The 17,695-nt window shown below is 42.8% G+C and overlaps 1 protein-coding gene and 1 long non-coding RNA gene across 8 annotated transcripts in view; both read left to right on the top strand.

The window, feature by feature from the left end:
- Positions 1-17,695, top strand: part of sorcs1 (sortilin-related VPS10 domain containing receptor 1) — a 163,740-nt gene that overhangs the window by 84,243 nt on the left and 61,802 nt on the right. For all 7 annotated transcript variants that reach the window (XM_008422146.3, XM_081611723.1, XM_081611718.1 and 4 more), the window contains exon 3: positions 10,475-10,574. In XM_008422146.3, coding sequence (XP_008420368.2) covers positions 10,475-10,574 — 100 coding nt within the window. The remainder of the gene's footprint in view (positions 1-10,474; positions 10,575-17,695) is intronic.
- On the top strand, positions 13,966-16,704 carry LOC145553111 (uncharacterized). The gene is made up of 3 exons (XR_014089325.1): positions 13,966-14,298; positions 15,254-15,515; positions 15,661-16,704. It is a non-coding gene; the product is annotated as an uncharacterized LOC145553111 (long non-coding RNA).

Here is a 17,695-nt window from a genome sequence, read left to right as displayed (position 1 = left end):
CAGTCCAACAGAAAGACAGATGAGTGAGCAGATGATTCACGTTTTTGAGTGAGAGAAGAGTTTAATGAGTGGACGGGACATTAGTAGAAAATTTACAGCCGGGAAGACGGAGCGGCACCTCGGGGAGCGATTCCAGCCTGAAGTAGGCAAAGCTGCATGAGGTAACAGCTTGAAATTTTTCTGCCCATAAAATGATGTGATGGGCATGAATCTGTCAAGCCGTCATTTCTTTATGGACAGCAGTGAAGTCAGCGTTTTAACAAGTAACAACACAAAGTCAGAAATCTCCTCAAACGAATCGACCGGTTTTCTGTTTGTCTCCAGTTTTACACATTTAGTCTCATTATTGATTTAAAAACTGTCTTTGCTCTCGTAAGCAGGCAGCTCTGGTTCTCAGAGAAACGATCACATCAGTGAGAATCTGATTCGGTTTAATGTCATCAAATTATTTCAACAACCAAACTGGGTTCCAGCAACAGAACATGAGAACAATAAGTCAGAGTAAAGAAATGAATGAGCGTGACGTTATAGATGAGAATAAGAAGCAAACAGTGAAATGTTGTCTGAAGAATACTGGAACATTAAACCGTCTGTCCGTCTCCAGGCAGCAGGTCTCAGAGCTTCATCCGGTTTTCTGTACGGATCAGGAAAAAACACTGAAAAGTTCTGACTGTATTTCAGTTTTTAGGATCCTTCAACACACAGTGAGAAAAAGGCGAAGCATCATCTATTCAGGATTTTAACACTTTTACAGAGTCTATAAAAAGTATTCAGCCCCTTGGATCCTTTTGTTGTTATTACAAATCAATTATGATCAACAGAATTTGGATTTTTTGATAAAAATAAAACCCAACGAAACCTCTAATGTCAAAGTGGAAATTAATTTCTACAAAATATTGACAAATAAATAAATATGACATAAATATTCACCCCCTCCAGTCAGTATTTAGTATTTGCATCGTTTGGCCGCCGTCCCAGCAGGGAGTCTGTGAGGATCGGACTCATCTGGACGCTGCAGCGGCCATGACAGCAACAACTGAAGAACTGGAGAGTAGTAGGAGAATCTAACAGGAAAGTCTTAAGTCTTAAAAGTAGCCTCACTGTCTGAGAACTAAAAGATGATTAAAAGATTGACCACCAAATTAAAATGATACAAAACCCAAAATATTCAAAGTTAACAAAAGTTCATAAAAATAGTTGTCTTATCTATTCTCTCCATTTTGGATGGTTTTATTTTGTGAGTGAAAGTCCTGCAGTGTCCATCTGCATCATTTACTGGAGTTCAACATTTTACAATCCTTGATTTCCTGTAGTTGGTCCTGCAAAATAATGCAGAGGGCTTTAAGTGGCCCGTGAGCCACAGGTTAACCCCCGGCCTCAGAGCCGTCTCCACTGCTCACCTCTACATGTAACATGTCCCCCATTCTTCACTGCTGTATCGTCCAGATCAGTGGTCCTGAAGCTACGGCCCGCGGGCCCGCCTCCACATTTGGTCCGGCCCCCTGAACAAGACCAGAGAGCTTTCAGATTTTTTTCATATATTGTATTTTCTGGTTTATATGTGGGCTGCACAGTGGCGCAGTTGGTAGAGCTGTTGCCTTGCAGCAAGAAGGTTCTGGGTTCGATTCCCGGCCTGGGGTCTTTCTGCATGGAGTTTGCATGTTCTCCCTGTGTATGCGTGGGTTTTCTCCGGGTACTCCAGTTTCCTCCCACAGTCCAAAAACATGACTGTCAGGTCCAAATTGCCCCTAGGTATGAGTGTGTGTGTGCATGGTTGTGTGTCCTGTGTGTCTCTGTGTTGCCCTGCGACAGACTGGCGACCTGTCCAGGGTGTACCCCGCCTCTCACCTGAAACGTTGGCTGGAGATGGGCACCAGCAACCCTCCCGACCCCACCGAGGGAAAAAGGGTGCAAGAAAATGGATGGATGGATGGTTTATATGTGGTTTTATCTTTATGTTTATGGGTGTTTTGTTTTGAATGGCGCATTGCTGCCATCTGTTGGACTTTTAGGGAACTGCTTGACTTTTATGTTATTTAATCAATATGGTTGTTTGCTAGCGGTAGAGCAGATGAACACAGGTGTTTGTTATGAACGCCGCATTCCAGGTTTCCCTAGTCAGTCCCAGTGACCGTTTCACTAACGGTTTTTGCCCATGTGCTTTCTGGGTAAAAATGAATCGACAACCCCCCCCCCCCCAGGCAGCGCAGGTGATAAATGTGTTATTTATCATCTGATCACCTGATCAATATTTATCATGGACTAGTTTTGAGGATCGACTAGTTTTGAGGATCCAGATCCTCAAAACTAGTCCGCCATGTTGAGAATATTGGCCGGGTTCCTGTTCGGTGTGACGAACGGCCTGAAAATGTTTCCTAATTACGGTTTTTGGATCCTCTCACTGTGTTCAACCACAGAGCTGCTCGTTTTAAAAATACGTTCATGGTTAAAAAAAAAAAAAAAACAGGCTTTCAGGAGCCGGAGGTGAGCCGTGGATCGTGACGGGCGGCGGGATGATGGAAAGGCATTGCGGATGTGGAGAGGAGGGAAAGCTCTGATTTAGCCAGCTACTCCAGATCCACTGACTGAGTGCCAGGTTGCATAAATTCATCCTGACCGACTCATCGCAGCTGCTGCTTCTCTGGAGCGGCGCTGCTGGCGTTTCCTGAGATCCACGCATCTCTCTCTCTCTCTCTCTCTCTCTCTCTGTCTCTCTCTCTCTCTCTCTCTCCCTCCCCCCGAACCGTGATGAACCACATTCCCGACTGAGCTGCCTATCAATGTATAGCACTTATAACTGAGACTTTCTAATAAGCCTTTTAATATGCGGCTTCAGACAGAATTTTAATCTGTTTCACGAGGACTAAAAAAGTTTTTTTTTTGGTTGTGAAAGATTTTAATGCCTCAGATGTTCCTAATATATCCGGAATCCATTCTCCCCACTGAGCCGTATCGGTGTAAAAGTGCTGATAACATTCCCGTGTCCTTGGACCGCCTCACTCCGTCTTTGTGGAGGCCAACACGCGGCAGCCTGAAGCCTTTGTCCCCCTGCAGCTGCTGTGGAGCCAAAATCCACTCAGCGTGGGGCCAGAGCCGCGGCGCGGTTCACGCCCAGGTGCCTCTGGGCGCAGCTTCCCACGGCCTGACCGGGGTTCGGCCCGGGTTCGGCTCAGGTTCGGCTCAGGTTCGGCCCATTGGTTCACCACATCTCCACTCAGATACTCAGCCCTGCATCTTTAAGGGTTTTTGCTGTTTTGTTTTTTCTCAGTTTCCAGATAAATAACCACATTTTTGTATCTGAGGAAATACAAAATATAGTTCATGGATAATTTTGCTCTTTAGTCGCTTGTGATGAGTAGAAATGAGTGTTTTCCATCACTGTTGAGGAATTTTGATGCACTCAAATTGTTTTAAATCAGCAAAGGGCTGAAACGATTCCTCGGGTGATTCGACACCTGATTATTAAAATTCCTCGAGGAAAACTTACCTGCCGCGAAGCCTCGTTAAATTGTTTTATTATTTAGACTCGTTCAATTATGTTTTATTATTTAGCGCACCGTTTCCGGCCGTTAAATAATAAAACATATTATTTAGCGGCCGCAAATAACGTGCGCGGCGCTCTCACTTCCGCCTGTGTTGTTGACGAAAGCTAACTGTTAGCATCACAACGTCCAGTTTTCAAGTTCGGCCTGGGAGGATTTGACTGATAATGTCCGGGTTTGTGTCGTTTTTCGGGGAACCAATAAACATCCTTGAAATGCCTGGAGTTCGGCAGCTTTTCTCCTCTGGAGCTGCTGGTTCAGAGCGAAAGGCGGGATCATTTATACAGGTGAGCGGATGGACTGAACACCGGGCGGCTTTGCTTCAGATGGTAGCTTTACTGAAAATACCGGAAAATAAATTTCATATCATCCCGGTCGCATCATGACGTCACAAAGCTGGTAGATGTTTCTGTGTGTGACGATGCAGACCGAGTCAAATCCAGTAGCTAACATGAACACAAGCTAACATGAACACAAGCTAAAATGAACACAAGCTAACATGAACACAAGCTAACATGAACACAAGCTAAAATGAACACAAGCTAACATGAACACAAGCTAACATGAACACAAGCTAAAATGAACACAAGCTAACATGAACACAAGCTAACATGAACACAAGCTAAAATGAACACAAGCTAACATGAACACAAGCTAACATGAACACAAGCTAAAATGAACACAAGCTAACATGAACACAAGCTAAAATGAACACAAGCTAACATGAACACAAGCTAACATGAACACAAGCTAACATGAACACAAGCTAAAATGAACACAAGCTAACATGAACAAAAGCTAAAATGAACACAAGCTAACATGAACACAAACGCTATAAATGTCTGGGCGAGGTGAGAGTTCATCTGTTAACCCAACAGAAGGTGAAAACATAAACCAAAAGCTGGAGAATAGACTTTTTTTTATAATGGCCTTCTCACAAATAGACAGGCTATCGGTGAGCCTCTTTATTATAATTTCAGATTTTTGTATAACTTCTTCATGTTAACTTAAAGTGAGCTTTTATTGTTACAAGTTAATTTTCTAAACTACAGAAAAGTAATTGTTAGGGAAGCTAAAATGTGGAAAAATTGGACTGATATTGATATGCGATAGTAGTACTGCTGTTATGTTAGATTTACCGATGTTTTATTTGATCTTTTTTAATCCGATTACCCGATTAATCGTAAGAATAATCGATAGATTACTCGAATACTAAAATATTCATTTACAACAGCCCTAAATCAGCCACAAAGAAGCGTTTTTATTATGAATGGTCTGTTTAAGGTCATCCCAAGTATCCTAGCCCTACTTAAGTTCAGACTTTGACTAGGCCACTCTGAAATTTTCCTTGGTGGTTTAGACTTGTTGGTATCTTGGTGTGCTTCAGATCATTGTCCTGCTACTTAACCATGATGGAGGAGCTTCTGCTGGAGACCAGAGTTCATGGTTCATTGAGCAGGACGGCAGCTCCAGGCCGTCACTCTAACGCCTCCATGACTCACCTTCAGGGTGACGCTGTTGTTTGGAAACGGTGCAGTAGGCTGTTTCCCACCTGACAGTCCTTTAGACTCGGTTCAACTGAATCCTCTCTGACGGTGTGGATTCCTTCTTCATGAAATGTAAACAAAAATGTCAGATTTCAGAGGTTGGTAAAAGATCACAAACCATTTCTCCAGCTAGCGCTAGACTGGCTTGTTTGTTTGGTAGTATTTACCCAGAATGCCCTGCGTTGTAGTCCACTTCCTGCTTTCATTCTTTAACCGAACCGAGTCAGAGGTTTTAGACGGACCAGAGTTCGATTGTAACTATTTTAAGACTTTATTTTCTGTTAACTGAACTAATTTGATTCACATTATTTTGTCTGACCTCAGTTTATTTGATAATCTGCAGTTTTTAGTTAGGTGAGCTAAGAGTAAAAACAGAAGAATTCTGTCAGGGGGGTAAATACTTTTTCACTGCATCGTTTCGTCCTTGAAAAATAATCATTTTTCACTTGATGTGCTTTCATCCTCCTGGGATGCGGGCGGCGCGCCGCGTTTAAAGTTGCTGCCACAGTAGAAATGCGTCACTGGGTCTTAAATCAGGTTTTCTGTGACAGGAGCCGATCAATAGTCCGATGATGTCACTGCCCAGTGAACCCAGACACCAATGATTTCTGATAAATGGTACCAGTTTCACCCGTCAGATGGTAACGTATTCACTCACCATGGATACAGTCCAGAGTAAACCTGAAAAGGTTCCCCAAGGGAAGCAAATTGGTAATATGTTGAGAATATTTTTCTATTTTCATGGCTTTTTGTAAACGGTGACATTCTCTGAAATCCCTTTAAACAAGATCTTCAGTCTGGATTTAAAGGAATGAAAGGAATATATCAGTCGATGTGAGTGATTGCTTTATTTGAAGTCACGCGAGGCGTTTAGGGCCGTCTCCGCTGCATTTTTAGGATTTGCATGCTTTGGGCTTTTTTTCTCTGGCTTTGTGTGAAATGAGAAAAACTCCTTGATTGAGCCCCAGGCCTCTGAAAACAAATTAAACCTGGCAGCTCAGAGAAGTCGTTCAAACTTTCAAAGACAGCCTGAAACACTAAAATCCTATCCAAGCACAGATTTGTCATCAGTGGTGTGGCCGACATTAGAATATATTCACGCTCCTCTGAGGACGATGTGGATTTACCAGTTTACATCGATTTACAGCTCTGTAAACATGAAGTGTGCCTGACTGGCTGAAGAAAATCCAGCCCTGCTGCTCTGTGATGAAGGTTACAGCTGCATCACCTGGAATCAAATATTTAGAGGAAACTTCATTTATGTTAGTAATTTATTCTAAAACGTGAAAACTCATACTATGTAAATTAATTATTCAAACATTTCAAGGTTTTGTTCATCTTCTTGGGACTCCAGGATTTGCATCAATATTTGGTTTGCGTAATTATTAATTATGACTAAATTAGAGGTGTGCTGATCGATCGGTCACCGATCATAATCGGCCGATTTCCGTGAAAAAGTGTATGATCGGTGATCAGCGATCGTTGGCTCTTGTTGCCGATCCCGATCACCTGCATCTCATCTTGCAGCCTGCCTGTGCAGCTGGTCTCCTCTTTCCTTCACTCTGCGCAAACGTGCAGCAACAAATCCTAAGCGATGTGAAACTAAAACGCACTGAGTGAATGGGGACGTTTGCGTGTTGCGGCGGAAAATTGAAGCAGGTCAAAATGCATCAACACAACAAAGCTAATAGACATAAAAACCATGCCATACTTGACGGAGTTTGGCTACATCGAGGCTCACTGCAGTAAAAAGACATACGGAGGATCAGACAGCAGGTAAAGCAGCAGAGCTACAAACACTCACCTGGATTAGCATGACGGTCAGAAAGCTAAACAAATAACCCGCAAAATTATGTAAGTCTTGGAGCTGTGATGTAAGACGCTGGTTCTGCTCTCGCTGTTGAACCGCTGCTACGCTACAGGTAGTAATATTTCACAGACGGAGCGCCGCTTCTGCTCCACCTGGTAGTGACTCTCACACCAAACCTCTGCTTAAAGCTGCAGCATCTAACCTAAAAAATACATTTTACATACGTATTAAAACTTCACTGTCCTAACATGAGACAGATAATCTCTAAAAAATAATCGATCTCCTCCCTGCTCTGCATAATTACTCCGCTCAGTCAGAAACAGCCACTCAGAACTAGCAGTAATCAGCTAGCCACCATGCTAACAGGAAGGTTTCATTCAGTAACTCTGGATTGTTTATTGTAATGGATCCTGTATTTGCCTTTGAATGTTAAGTTTTATACTTGAATTTTTGTTGGCAATGTTGAGAGGTTTTATTTTGGCTCTCTGCATAATTTAGCCTCTTCAGAGCCTCCATATGTTATCAGTCTGTTAAAGATAGTATTACTGATAGCAGGACAATTTGCACAATGTCTGTTTTGTTTAGTTTTCTTCTTGGAAACAGTTATTAAAAACAAGTTTTTGTCTAAATTAAGGTGGATTCATGGTTCCTTTTTCCACATAATGTAACCGGTAGTGCGTATGATTAAAAAAAAATACAAAATTATGTGATCGGTATCGGTGATCGGTATCGGTGATCGGTATCGGTGATCGGCCCTCATGGGTGATCGGTATCGGTATCAGCAGGAAAAAACCGGATTGGCACATCTCTAGACTAAATTATTAATAATTTCATTACTAATAAATTGGAGTTTCTTTAATTGAATCGTGGTACCAACAGCATATCAAGAATTAGCCACATATGTTAGTCTCTCATGAATGAGTGAATTGTGAATGTTTTCATTAGCCTCGCTGCCTTCCTGCGTTTTTCCACTCGATTCAAAACCCAGTCTGGACTTCCTCCCATTAACTTGGATTGCTCCGGTGGGATGTCAGCTGGACCAATCAGAAAACAGAAGGATAAGTTGTGGAGGATGACGGTGATTTTCTGGCTGTTTTAGAATCACAGTCTGCCTGGGTTGTAGTTTTATCGATGCCAGCGGAGGAAGTGCAGGAAGCCGTTCAGTCTGTGCTGCTCACGCTTCGGCATGCTGAATTAACATCAACAGGTTCGGATCAGCACTTCCACTTCACAGTCAAGTTCTGGTAAACGGCATAGCGTTGAATGGGCGTATTAAATATGTTAGCATTAGGTGAAATTTAATTCATTAACAGAAGCCACGCCTCCAGGAAGCAATCGTTTCTGAACAGTCCAGACTGCCTTCACGAAGCAAAGCGTAGAACAATGGGCTGGATTTTATCAGACCGGGTTTCCATCTACTGTAGGCAAGAACAGCTGACAGTAAGAAACGTTAGTAGAGATTAAAATAAAGTGCAGTATGTGTATTTATATAACATATTTTAATAAGATGAGTCTATTCATTTATTTCTACTGTAATTTGTCTAGACGTACCTGAACGTGCTGAAAATCCTGCAGGATGATCTGGATAAGTTCAGGAAGTTAAAGCAGGTCTCGTCTGGTTGTACGTCTCTGAAGATAAAAATAGAAGTCCTGCGTTTCCTTTATTCAGGTCAGGAGAAGAAAAAGTGACTCCAGTACACTGACCCCCATAAATATAACTAACACTGGAGAAAAATGCAGCTTCCTTTACTTATTTATCCGTATCAATAAAACTCATCCAGCCACTCGGCTCTGAATCCAATGTGTCAACTTTTATCTGAATCTCTACAGTTTAAACATTTTTCTGCTCTTGATGACTCACTTCTTCAGTCTGAATGTGACGTTTAATCTTTAGATAAAAAGAAGTTCAGGAAATGTTTTCAAAGAAAACATTTTCTTTTGGAAGATATTAATCTTGAAACAATTCCACTGTAACTGCAGAAGATGGGGAGGATTTAGGTGGTCGTCAATCATCGCTGCCTCAGAGATTTCTTCAAAGATTTATTCTGGAGTCTGAATATCAATGAGTTTTAGTTTTTTACTTGTAAATAGTTCCTTCAAACACGGCATGCAAACAGGCTCCACCTGTCGGATCAGGTGTGAGGTTCTGGTAAACGAGAGAGCTGCTAATTAACCTTCGTCCCATGGGGAACGCTCAACTTCTTCAAGTTTCTTTCAGTGGAGAAACAAGGAGGAAGACGAGACCAAATGTAGTCTCATTAGAATCAAATGTTTTCTATGCATTCAATGTATAAAACTTTACTTTTTATTCTGTACAATTATGTAAAGAAGTTTTATTTTTTACTTTAATGTGCCTGTAAATGTGGTGACCTTCTGGTGACCCGAGACAGAGCAATCAGCTCCAGATGGAGTTAACCAGCTAACTGTGACGTGATCAGAGGAGTGTAACTTTATTAGTTTGGCTGTTGGCAGGTGCAGTATCTGTAACTCCTACAGACTCTGCAGGTCCTCTGTGTGAGCTGCCTGGTTCTTTCTATTATTCTGCTCCATTTTCCTGGGTTTTCTCCTTATTATTTATACTAAAACTCTTTGCCACAGTCCGGCTCTGCACTGGGCTCCTTCGTTAACCACAAAACACTGGAGTTCCTTCAGTTCCTCACACATTACGTTTGTAGTTAATCAAATAATAAGTGCGTCTAATAATTATTCATATGAACTAGATCTCTCTGAATTCTCCTTAGGTGTGTGTGAAGATAGGCACCAGAACCCCTGGTGACCCCACATGACCCCTGGTGACCCCTCGTGGGATAAGGTTGTTGGATAATGGATGAATGCTAAACTTGAGCCTCCATAAAAACAAAGGTTCCTGTTCTGAATGATCTGAAGTCCGATCTGTTCAGGTTCTGTGATCCAGAGCAGCTAAAAAGTATTTCAAGTTTTCCTTTAGGAAATTGTATCATCAAAGCTAAAAGTTGTACTTTAAATCTGTCAACTGTAATATTAAATGTTTATATTGCCATTTTTGACTAAAAAAAATCGAATTAATTATAAATCTCCTGTGGGATTGAAAGGAAAAATGCCAAACCTGACAGGAAACTCACTGTTAGGTCATTGCAGTACATTTAAAATGTCCATTAAGTTCAGGAATGATAAATGGACAAAAGGCAGATAAATAAAAACTAAACAAATGAAAAAGCCACAGAAATAAACTTTATTATTGACTGAATTACTTTGATGGATTTAAACGTTTGTAACAAAAAAAGCCAAAGCGAATATTTTTCCTTGGCGCTGCACATAAACGATCTCCTGAAAGTTTAACTTCAGGAGAAGTTAAACTTTTTGTTTGACATGAATCTGTGTTGCTGACCAACGAGTCGTGTCTCGGCGTTGTGTACGACTTTAAGGTGCAGCTGTTTGACCTCCTGCTGGGTTTTCTCCGTCACTCTGAAACCAAACAGGAACTTCGTCTCATCTCAGCCTCTTCCTGCTCTCGCTCTGCCATCTCTGCAGAAAATGTTTAATTGCAACTAGTAATTCACCAATCTGCTCACCAGACCTTTCTGATTAAATTTCAGGTCAACTGACTATGGAGCAACGTACCAGAAGCTGAACGACAAAGTGGGAGCGAAGACGATCCTCAGCTACCTGTATGTGAGCCCCAACAACAAGAGGAAGGTGAGGCTGTTTGCTCTCAGGCTAGAGCTGCTCTTGTCTGCTGCTCAGCTCCGGCGACAGACTGTGAAATGTCATTTACAGCTGATGTCTGACTCGTTGTTCTGGGTTGTCAGGAAGACGCTCAGAACAGAACTGATTGTTTGTAGATCCCACTAAGACACGCAGGGCGAGCTGTTCATGCTGATGAAATGGAAATCAGTTGATTGGATATTTGAGGGTTTTGTCAGGGAGCGGTTAAAACCATCTGGTTTTAGTTTTATTCTAATCATGTGGGTTAAAAACAAGGCAGGAACACAGGAGATGACAGAAACCTGGAAGATCTGGCAGTGATGTGGGACACCCTCAGGACTCAACCAGAGGTGGTTACTGGTGTTACTGGTGTTACTGGTTGAGCAGCTTGGAAGTTAGAATGATGAGGAAAAGACCAAGAACAGCAGAAACAGGAAAACCTAAACATCATGATGCATTCATGCCTTTAATTTTAACTTTAATGATGAGATGAAGAAACACAAATAACATTTTTATAAATATGAAACATAAAAACTGACTCACATCCTTCATACTGTAGGAGGATAACATCCTGAACATGGTTTATAAGTTTAATTACTGCTTTATTTATGCACTTATTTAAAACCCTGGGTGTTTATTCACTTCTTTATCTACAGACAGATAAATAAAATACTGACTTGTGTTCATTTTGCAGTTCTGCTCACAAGTACAGCAGAAACATTTGAAACACCAAATGTCTTCCTGTTTGTGTTGGTTGTTGGTTCTCAGATCTTTCCAGAAGATCAAATCTGTACTTTTTAGAGTTACAGTATATGAAAGACATTTAGACAGAAGGAGATACTGAAAACTATTTACACTTCATTTCAAGTATTTGATTTTGTAAGTTAACTCTCCTGAAAACATCCCAATCCTTCAATTTCTGTTCTGATGTGAACGGCCAGAGCCACATTAACACTCTGCAGTCAGACGGAGCCAGTGCTCACCGATCCCTGCTGTTGATTTGGTACTTTTGCCCAGAAACATGAAGGAATAAATGCTTGGATGAATGAAATGCTCCATCAGTCAGACGGGAAGCCGAGCAGGTAATTTCTTTTCTCCTGCTAATTAGTGGCCATTTGGAGCTGAACACGGCCGTGTGTGGTTCCAGACGCTGCGGACGAAATCAGATGGTCCTGGATCCAATCTGCTCTGAGGCGTGTGTTTGAAACCGGATCAGATGCTGCATGCAGGATTTAAACAGGAAATGTCCAGAACTCCATTAGATTCTGTCATGTTTTGAAGTCCAAGAAAAGGGAAAATGATGTCCCAACAGAACCGATCCTGTCCTGCAGCAGAAGTGGAAATAAATCTGATTTGATGAGAATTCCTGTTTTTTGTCCAGCAGCTTTGGAAAAGCTTTCTGTGCAAATCAGAAGCAGCACATCAGCTATGATGAGTGTTAATGACTTTTTCTCAGCTCTGGTCCATTTAGGAAAATTAACTCAGGTTCCATTATCACTCTGGACCATTACAATTCATTTCTCCTGTATTTTATGCATGTCCGTTCTCAGTGGATATAATTCTGTAATTATTCCAAATGCTTCTCCCTGACACAGCAGCGGTTCTCTCTTGTCCGACCTTGTTGTGTCCATTCAGACTTTCAGGCTCTGGAGAGTTGAACATCACAGAGTTCAGATCTTTGTTCCCATCATGGATGCAGATATGCTGTTTAAAAAGCTGCTCTGGTGAGCTGGACAGCACAAAGACTGGTCCATTTTTTAACTCTCTCTCTCATTTCCCATGAAACCGTCTCTGTTGTGTTTCTCCCTGCGTGTCATGAACTGAATTCAATCAAACTGAAAGGCAGAGCGAGAGTAAAAACTCCATTTTTACAAGCTTTTGTTGTGTTTGTGTTGAGAGAGGTGGGACCTCGGCAAAGACGCTTAAAAGGTTCAGAAGCTGTTTTAATTAGGCAGAACTGCAGAGGAACAACAGGAGAGCACAACGGCTTCAAGTCCCAAAAAATATTAGACCACCGTCTAAACCAGAACAGACTAGAGCCAGACCGCCATCTAAACCAGACCAGACTAGAGCCAGACCGCCATCTAAACCAGAACAGACTAGATCTAGACCGCCGTCTAAACACAGACTAGAGCCAGACCGCTGTCTAAACCAGAACAGACTAGAGCCAGACCGCCGTCTAAACACAGACTAGAGCCAGACCGCTGTCTAAACCAGAACAGACTAGAGCCAGACCGCCGTCTAAACACAGACTAGAGCCAGACCGCCGTCTAAACACAGACTAGAGCCAGACCGCCGTCTAAACACAGACTAGAGCCAGACCGCTGTCTAAACCAGAACAGACTAGAGCCAGACCGCCGTCTAAACACAGACTAGAGCCAGACCGCTGTCTAAACCAGAACAGACTAGAGCCAGACCGCCGTCTAAACACAGACTAGAGCCAGACCGCTGTCTAAACCAGAACAGACTAGAGCCAGACCGCCGTCTAAACACAGACTAGAGCCAGACCGCTGTCTAAACCAGAACAGACTAGAGCCAGACCGCCGTCTAAACCAGAACAGGCTAGAGCCAGACTGCCATGTAAACCAGACCAGACTAGAGCCAGACCGCCGTCTAAACCAGAACAGACTAGAGCCAGACCACCGTCTAAACCCAGACCAGACTAGAGCCAGACCGCCGTCTAAACCAGAACAGACTAGAGCCAGACCGCCGTCTAAACCAGAACAGACTAGAGCCAGACCACCGTCTAAACCAGAACAGACTAGAGCCAGACCACCGTCTAAACCAGAACAGACTAGAGCCAGACCACCGTCTAAACCAGACCAGACTAGAGCCAGACCGCCGTCTAAACCAGAACAGACTAGAGCCAGACCACCGTCTAAACCCAGACCAGACTAGAGCCAGACTGCCGTCTAAACCCAGACCGGACTAGAGCCAGACCGCTGTCTAAACCCAGACCAGACTAGAGCCAGACCGCTGTCTAAACCCAGACTAGAGCCAGACCGCCGCCTAAACCCAGACCAGACTAGAGCCAGACCGCCGCCTAAACCCAGACCAGACTAGAGCCAGACCGCCGTCTAAACCAGAACAGACTAGAGCCAGACCGCCGTCTAAACCAGAACAGACTAGAGCCAGACCGCCGTCTAAACCCAGACTAGAGCCAGACCGCCGTCTAAACCAGATCAGACTAGAGCCAGACCGCCGTCTAAACCAGACCAGACTAGAGCCAGACCGCCGTCTAAACCAGACCAGACTAGAGCCAGACCGCTGTCTAAACCCAGACTAGAGCCAGACCGCCGCCTAAACCCAGACCAGACTAGAGCCAGACCGCCGTCTAAACCAGAACAGACTAGAGCCAGACCGCCGTCTAAACCAGAACAGACTACACTGGAAAAAGTGTAGCACAGAGTTGTTCATTCAAGCTAATAACTACCATTGAATACAATGTAAAATAATGGACTTGGTTGTGAAAGTCTATTTTTTTGCATTCTGAGGTGTCAATTTTGATTCAGACTGAATTAATAACACTTCTGAAGGGAAGAAAGCAAATATTTTGGTTCCTCTCAAAACATGCTGAAAGGAAATGATGTCATATTTTCAATCTGAGTCACGTGAGAAGACGTTGGGGAGAAGTGCTTGGAGAGCTTCGTTCGTTTCGGCATGGGGAAGAAGGAATGATTAACGTCCGAGCACGTCATCAAAGAATAAACCTGCGGTAAGTACTAAACTAAGTTGATGTAAACGTGTCTTAACAAGCCTACAATTGTATTAATGCAAAAGACTGAGTTAATGTCACCTGGTTAGCAAGCTGAAAGTCCCGCCTAAATGTGGGTATCCCAGTAAACGCTTTCTTTTTCGCTGGGTTAAATGTGGTGTAATTTCTGAACTTACACGTATTTCACGAGAAATATAACTATGTGTACATTGTTCGGTTGTAGCTGGAATTAATCAAGGTAGGCATAATTCGTTACCAATCAATAGCTTCCACCACGGTTAGCTCGGCTACACGGTGAACTTGACTAGCTTAACCCATGTAAAGCCATGTTAGCAATTAGTTAGTCTAGTGTGTTTATACCACTATGATTGTAAAGTCCCAGTTTGTTAATGGTAGCGAGGCCCTTTGAAAATTAATGGTGTTTTGTGCATGCATTATACTTGTATGGTCGGTGGTGTTTCCCAGTGTTCGCCATTCTGGTTTGTCCAACTGTTAAAACGGTTTCACAGGATATGCTCTCGGTAAGCGAATCTCCTTGTTAAGCCTTAAACTTTTTGTTCGGCTCTACAACTGGTTTTCATGCATTTTGTTCACGACACTGCCCCATTTACTGTAGGTTAAGAACTTCATTTTCCGAATGCATTGTGTTTTCAGAGATATGTCATGGCATGCTGGCAGGTATCTTATGAAGTGTGATTTCAAACAAATACATAGACTAACCTTGAGGGGCTGACATACTGTGACAATGGACTAACAGACAGGGGCACTTGTACTGATAGAAAAGGAGTGCATACGCATTGTTTTATATTAGATTAACTTAAAGGGGCACTGATGCACCTTACTTATTACAACTCAAAGCTTTCATCTCATCTGTATGTTGACACAAGGTTGTTGTGAATGTGAATTAATAATTTCTCTTTCCTTCTGTCTTTCGTTTTATTCTCCTGCCACCCAGGTTTTGACTCCAGCTTCCTGAACGTCACTGACTGTCAGGGCATCTACATCAACAACTCGAGGTCCAACTTTGCAATATGGCGACTCCCGTCCGACTCCTCATCTTGTTGGGTGACGAAAGCGCTGAGAGGATGAAATTATCAAGGGTGCCGTTTTGATTGTCCCTAAAGGGTGCTGATGCAGATTTCCGAAGGGAGTGTATCCTCAAAGCTCTCATCATCTACCTGGGAGAACGTGTTGAGGACCTTCTAAAGGAATACATGGTATGTCCAGATATTTTCTGTCACAATGATGATTCAACTTTATTCATCACGGGAGACCACCTATGCCATTATACAGTATATAGTGATTAATGAGGTGTGCCAGACTGCAGTTGTTCAGTTGCATATTTCGTATATTTTGCCTCAGGTCTCCCAGAAAGATCAAGCCGAGCAGGAGCTGGAGAGGACCATCATGGCAGTCTTCGTCTTCAGAGAGAATTCAAGACTTCTACAGCAGCCCCAAGACGTTGGGATTGTCATTGATGGTGTGGAAGTCCTCAATGAGTTGCCTTCTCTTGCAGCTGGAGTGGCAATGCTCTTTGGACTTTGCTATGCTCTTAACATGGAGTATCCACAGGGTTTCAGGTTCAGCTTTGAGGCCCTTCAGAAGATCCTGATGGAGCTTGGTTCCAACAAGATGACTTCCAAGATTCGCAAACTCAGTGGTGAACTCAAAACTGCACAGTAGTGTATATTTGTGTGTGCTTAATGTGTGCATGTAGTTGCCACTGGCATCTATTTAAGAGGTAGACCACCTCACAGCACTTTGTTATACAGGCTCACGGGGTCACTTTCATGGAGTGCTTTTGTTGGAATTTTAGTTCTTTGATGATGTTTACAGATGCAACATTCCTTCAAGTTCAGATGTGTTTGAACAGTACAACAACAGTGAATGCTTTCTGTCCATTTAATTTTGCTTGATAGGCCATATTGTCTTTATTTCATTTCTCTGATGTAGAGCAACAATGACATGTTTATATTTGTTTGTCTGAAAATCCAACTTTTTTTGTCCTTTTTTACTTGAGGAATAAATGGCTTAGAAAAAAACTGTTGCTGGAGTGTGTTAAGTGTGATGTGAGTGATGCAAATTGTTTATGAAACCAAGTTTATGAAATATTTAAAAAAAAGAATTTCATGGTGCCAATGAATTAATTAATGCAATATATATATTTGATGGGTTCAATTTAAATATATTAGTTTGGTTCCAAAACTAAAATTTAAATAATTTAACTTGGATAAAGGTGAAGAATTAATATTGGGTCAAGTAAAGTAATATGGTTTGAGTCAATATTAAATAGTCATGTTGTACCAAACCACTTTATTTAGATTCTGTGAAGTCAAATATATTAGATGCAACAAATGGACATCAATTTTTTTAATTTAAGCTGGGCCACACTTTTTCCAGTGTAGAGCCAGACCGCCGTCTAAACCCAGACTAGAGCCAGACCGCCGTCTAAACCAGATCAGACTAGAGCCAGACCGCCGCCTAAACCCAGACCAGACTAGAGCCAGACCGCCGTCTAAACCAGACCAGACTAGAGCCAGACCGCCGCCTAAACCCAGACCAGACTAGAGCCAGACCGCCGTCTAAACCAGAACAGACTAGAGCCAGACCGCCGCCTAAACCCAGACCAGACTAGAGCCAGACTGCCATCTAAACCAGACCAGACTAGAGCCAGACCGCTGTCTAAACCCAGACTTGACTAGAGCCAGACCGCCATCTAAACCAGACCAGACTAGAGCCAGACCACCGTCTAAACCCAGACTAGAGCTAGACCGCCGTTTAAACCAGAACAGCAAGCAGATGAAGGTCTGCAAACAGCTTGGCAGGGTTGGTGAGACCAGGCCCAGGAACAGATGAGTCGGAGTAAAGCTGGGTGGAAACAGCCTTTTGTTTCTTCATATATCGACTCACACGTTTGCTGTTGTGTGTCTGCTTCCTGTCATCACGCTCGCTTCCCTTCATGCAGACATGAATACTAATAATCTCAGTCTCACGCGGTTTGAACACCTTCCTCTCACTCTGCTCGTTGCAGGAGCGTGGCTCTGTGTCAGGACTTGAAGATAATAAAAACAACAGTGAGTCACAGTAGCATCACCGGGAACCCCAGGGGGCCATCATCACTGTAGGTGTCGTCACACTCAGTAAATTGAATCGAAACTGACGGCCAATTTAACAGAGACCCGCGTTCGGCCTTTCTCTGTCAGAGGCTGCTGTCCTGCATGTTCATCCTTCACAAATCTAATAAAAATTAATGACTTACTAACAAGCAGCACCTTATTCAGAAAACCCATTCATTTAACACAGGTGAGACGGAAACGTGTGGAATGACAGAGTGTCACAATTCATGAAATTCATTCTCCTGCTGGTGTTTATTAAACATCATCAAATTCCCCACAAA

The sequence above is a fragment of the Poecilia reticulata genome, chromosome 1, assembly GCF_904066995.2.
Source record: "Poecilia reticulata chromosome 1, P_reticulata-male-v2, whole genome shotgun sequence".
Taxonomy (NCBI): Eukaryota; Metazoa; Chordata; class Actinopteri; order Cyprinodontiformes; family Poeciliidae; genus Poecilia; species Poecilia reticulata.
Note: the sequence above shows the minus strand (reverse complement) of the source record. Positions and strands in the feature narration are given on the sequence as shown.